We start from the raw sequence: 5241 nt of genomic DNA on the forward strand, positions 1-5241 counted from the left end.
TCGCACTGGTTTAGTGCGAGTGGTGCCTCACGTCACTTCACGTACACTAGTACGTGCAGAGGGAGACTCTTTTTAAAATGCTTGCTTTAAAGAGAATTAATTTAAAACTGTATTAATCTAATTAAGTTCTTCTGTTCTATCTTCTTAATACTAACTTAATTGTACATGTAATAAAGTCTTATCTATCTTTCTCTTTGCGCGCGTCCAGCGCTGACTGGACCGCGGAGAAAGTAGATAAAATGGTCTATATCTACCAATGGATAAGCTTTTAGGATATTACCATGTAAAGTAATATTCTTCAAATATTATCTACCTTTTAGAAAATATATCAATTAACAACCTTTAAGTGTTAATTTCATGTAACGATACACCCCGTTACAGGCCTTCCAGCGTTTAATAGACGTAATTCAAATTTCGCGAAATTGTAACAAAACATTCTGCTAATAGTAATTCGGCTGGTTGGTTAAAGCAAAACATGGTCAAGAATCGCACGCTGTCGCCGCTGTCAGCCTTCGATCAGAACGCGTTGCCCACATTTCTACAGAACCAGGGATTCAAGGAGCTACACGCACTCACTATATGGCGCTATTTAGCTCAAAATTCGGATGCCTTGTTTAGTGACATCCCTGCGATTCCCAAGACCCTTCGCGTTGAATTAAGCGAGCACTTTGCTCCCTTTACGACGTCAGTAATTGAAGAGCAGCGTTCGACTGATGGAACTGTTAAGCTTTTGCTTAAGCTTCAAGATGGTCACGAGATTGAGGCTGTTATAATGCGCCACAAGGGGCGCAATACCCTTTGCGTAAGCTCCCAGGTGGGCTGTCAAATGGGCTGCACCTTCTGCGCCACAGGCACACTCGGCATCATTGCCGACTTGTGCAGTGGAGAGATTCTAGAGCAGCTTGCACACGCTAATCGAGTGGCACGTATTCGCAATGTAGTTTTTATGGGTATGGGTGAGCCTCTAAACAACTACGACGCTGTACTCGCTGCCATCCGTGCCATGACCAGAGTCTTTGAGATTGCACCCAAGTTTATCACGTTGTCCACCGTTGGCGTGATCCACCGTATCCGCCAGCTTTCGCGTGATGCCCCACTCGTGCGCTTGGCATTGTCGCTGCATGCCCCAACGCAGGAGATGCGTTGCCAAATCGTGCCCCCATCAACGGCCTACCCACTCGAAAAACTCATGGCAGCTATTGATGAGCACCTCGCTATGAAGTTCGTGAAACCGATTGTTGTTGCTTACTTCGTGTTTGCTTTTATCTGATATTGTTTTTGATCGGCAGGAAAGGACGTTTGGTCATGGTAGAGTATTGCATGCTGAAAGGTGTGAATGACTCGCTCGAGACGGCGCATCTTTTGGGAAAGCTTTTGCAAAAGCGGTCGGTGCACGTAAACCTTATTCCATACAACACGACGGACGTCGGTGACCAGTTTGAATCTCCTTCGCCGCAAGACATCTGTGCTTTCCATGCTGTGCTACGTAAAACGTACCATCTAAAGTCTACAATCCGCGAAAATCATGGCATGGACATTGACGGCGCTTGTGGTCAATTGGCGCTTAAGAATAAGTCTGAAGGCAATCGTGACATTGAAGACCTCGGTTCACGAAAAAATAAGACGCCACACAAGAACAAGAAACTGCCGCGCGCCGTTAATGCTGAAAGTTGTGACGCACCTATCACAACTACGCCTCGTGACTCATGGCTCGCGTGTGTTAATGATTTTATTGATGAGTACCAGCAAGCAATTGTAATGACATTGTTTGCTACATCTGTCGCTGTGTTTGCCATTGGAACTATACGTCGTGGACAGATTCGCTCAAGTTGAGAGCAGTCGATCCGAGCCGCTCTTCAACTAACATTACATCTCTTGGCAGAATTATATTGCTTTATGTGTGTTATAAATTATAAATTGCCTAGTGAAGCGCTTTACGCTTATGCTACTCTGCTTCTCTTTGCGATATCGAGGATGCGAGAACATTTTGGCAGCGGACGAGTGCTTCTTCGCGAAAGTTGTAGGTAGCAAAGAGTGCTACGCATTTTTGTATGGCTTTAAAGCTGTGTACGTTGTAACAGGCTAAAGTTGTCCTAATGTTGCACATTCCCCGTTAAGTTCAATTGGTGTACCTAAGGGGATGGTCAATTAGACCCAGCACTGTTCACATTTGTGACCAGCCCTTGTGTATTTGATGCACATAGTGCTAAGGTGTGTGTCTAAGTAGAGCGTGGCCGCATTAAGACGTGCCCGCCTACACTTGGTAGCACTTGAAATTCTTCCCATGACCCGTATCTCTGCGGGTGTACGTGAGGATGAGCCTCAATTTTGATTGGGCTCATTTCCCCCACCTATCCGAACATCATCGGGAGGTGGCAGGGCATATGGCGCAGGGACTTGGTAAACAAGCCCTGGTCAAGCTCCTGGACAGTCTTCCTGAGCGACATGTTGCTCAGTTAGAGCAGTTTGAGGCATTCGTGCTCGGACAGCGGAGAGCCTTTTCCGAGGCCAAAGTTCGATGGAACTGCAGCGCACACGATTGTCCACTGGCTGTTAGCCGTGGAGCAATGCGGTGTCGCGCAGCTCATCGAAGATGACAGCCGGATGGTGTCGTACGCCATGTCGCACCTGCGCGGTAAGGCCTTTGAGTGGGCTTACTCGGCGCTTGTGGCGGACAGAAAGGCGTTCCCTACGTGGGCGATCTTCAAGCAAAAGATTTGCGCCACGTATCAGCCGCCGCACAAAAGTGTTGCTTCAGGCGCGCTTCTCTAGAGCGCGACAGGCGAAGCGATCTCTGCAAGAGTATGTGCAAGAGATGTACTCGCTGTCGGCTCCCATTTCCGTAGGTCCGATTCCGGAGGATATTAAAGTGCCCACGTTTATGAACGGACTACGGCATGGCCCATCGCGACAGGCCATTTTCAGAAAAGTGGCGTCGACGATGGAAGAGGCAATCCAAATTTCCTTAGTTGAGGAGCAATCCTACAACATTGCCTCGGCAATAGCTTGGTATCAGCCGTCGGCCTAGAGGTCAGATGACACTCCCATGAAGTTGGGCAATGCAGACGTTGTCTGCTATAAATGCGGAAGCGCGGCCATATGACGGCTTGCTGCTATGCAAGGGTCCCTGCTGGGGCAACGATGCCCGCCCAGCAAGAGGACTCTCTTCCCAAAGGGCGATGGCAAGAATCAGCGTGCGAGACGCATGAGTTCTGCATCGACCACTGAGAGGTCGGGAAATGCAGGAGCGCAGTAGGGGCGGGATGCCCTTCTGACGCGGACTCTGAAGCTACCCCTAAGTTCAGAGTTGTGGAACAAATGGGTAGCATAGTCTCCGAGGTCTCGAAATTTCGGACCTCAACCCTGCTGGCTATGACCAGGTCATGACCCGATTCGGGTGCATCACAAAATTATGTAAAGCTCGCGGGTCTAAGAAATAGACCGGCGATGTTTGAGTCGCTTTGCCAGGATGGCAAGCGAGAAGAGGCGACTATTCGTTTAGCGAACGACGCGCTCGTTAAGTCTGACGGAGTTCAGGTAGAACACGCCTTCAGCTTTAGTGACTTTTCTTGTAAGGAGAAGTTCACAGTGCTAGATGTGGAGAGCCATGGTTGGCCAAGCACTAACCATGGATAGACTGGCGTACACGCACAGTTGCGAACTCGACGCCGGACACCGGAAAGGATGTGCTCCTGCGAGAGGCGTATGCAACTGATGCCGTGTCGAACACAGTTGAGGGTGCGTTGACGGGATGTCAAACGTCAACAATTCCTACCCAGCTCGTGGAGACTGAGATAGTGAATAGGACGATGACAAGTAGTCATGCGTCCGAATGTCCTGCACAGAGCCGAGAGCCTGTGGCAGTGGACGGCGAGCTGACAGGAAGTCATGCGTCGCATAAACCGGCACATTGCCTAGAGCCTGGTGCGGTTGGAAGGGGTACGTTAGCCAGGAGAGCAACGACACCCGCTTCCCAGTCAAAGGTCGTGGTGACTCGAAGAGCGAGTACCCGGCAAATTAGGACGATCAAAGGCACGTCTAAACGAGTGACCTTTGGATCAGTTCCTTATAAAAAGGGCGGGCCTTTGAACGAGGTGTTCGAGGCCGTCAAGACGAAATTGCGGAAGCATCCTCAGTTGAGGTGCTTCGGCAAGTCTGTAAATCTGCTGAGGAGATAGTAAATCTCCCAGAGATGTCGTGGGATCGGTTCCTTGCCGAATTAAAGGAAGGAAAGATCCACGAAACAGTCACACCAGTTCCAGAAGAGAACTTGGTGGACTGCAGCTCGTCGTCCACAATGGACGAGAGCGTCCTAGAAACGGACAAAAAGAAACGATTCGCTGCTCAAGGCTGGGATGCCTTGAGAGACAGTCCGTTCATTGAGGTTCTTTGGAAACATCGCGATGTGTTCCCAGAAGAGGTGCTGAGCCGCCTACCAGCAGATAGGGGCATCGGGTACAAAATAGACCTTGAACCTGGCACCAATAATTGTGTAACCAGGCAATGGCCGTTACCAAAAGAACAAGTCGATTATGTCGATTATTTCTTCGACAAGCGAGCAAAGGCGGGACATGTGCGTGAGAGCAAATCGCCTCACTGCAGCCCGACCTTTTATGTGCGTAAAGCCACAGGTGGATGGCGCGTGGTTCATGCTTACAATAAGCTGAACACGGCGACCATACCGGCTCAAACGCCAATCCCGCGAAAAGATGTTTTGTTGAAGTCCATGGGAAAGTCAACTGTCTTCTCCGCGTCGGATTTGAAGAATGGCTACTATCAGGTTCTCATGAGAGAGTCCGATGTAGCCAAAACAGCTGTAAGCACCCCAAGCGGTATGCTTTGGGAGTGGCTTGTGATGCCCAAAGGTTTGAAAAACGCACCAGTGACATTCAATCGAGTGGTGGCTTACGTGATGCGTCAACACCGTGCCTACGCGGCCAATTTCGTGCATAGTAGTGCCGAGGACGGGCTGAGCGCAATAGAGTCGCACAAGCGTCATTTAGACGCTGTGTTGCAGACTTTAAAGGACGCCCAATTGTACGTCAACTTGCAAAAGTGCGTCATAGGGGACCCCGAGATACCTGTACTGACACATGGTGTACGAGCAGACCCAGACAAGGTAAAATCAAAAAGGAATGGCCAATCTACGGCATCTGAAGGATTTGCGCCAATTTCTAGGGCTCGCCAATTACTTGCATAAATATAGCAAGAATTATGCTGTGCAAACTAGACCATTATTTG

The 5241-nt window shown here is 49.4% G+C and overlaps 1 protein-coding gene across 1 annotated transcript; it reads left to right on the plus strand.

The window, feature by feature from the left end:
- The first annotated feature begins 440 nt into the window (after nucleotides 1–440).
- CCR75_009792 (uncharacterized protein) lies at nucleotides 441–1967 on the plus strand. The gene is made up of 2 exons (XM_067967830.1): nucleotides 441–1221; nucleotides 1290–1967. Exons 1-2 carry the CDS (start codon nucleotides 476–478, stop codon nucleotides 1831–1833), a joined length of 1290 nt encoding a protein of 429 aa, XP_067818332.1. The 5' UTR covers nucleotides 441–475; the 3' UTR covers nucleotides 1834–1967.
- The last annotated feature ends 3274 nt before the right edge of the window (nucleotides 1968–5241 follow it).

This window comes from Bremia lactucae, linkage group LG6 (genome assembly GCF_004359215.1).
Source record: "Bremia lactucae strain SF5 linkage group LG6, whole genome shotgun sequence".
In the NCBI taxonomy this organism is placed as follows: Eukaryota; Oomycota; class Peronosporomycetes; order Peronosporales; family Peronosporaceae; genus Bremia; species Bremia lactucae.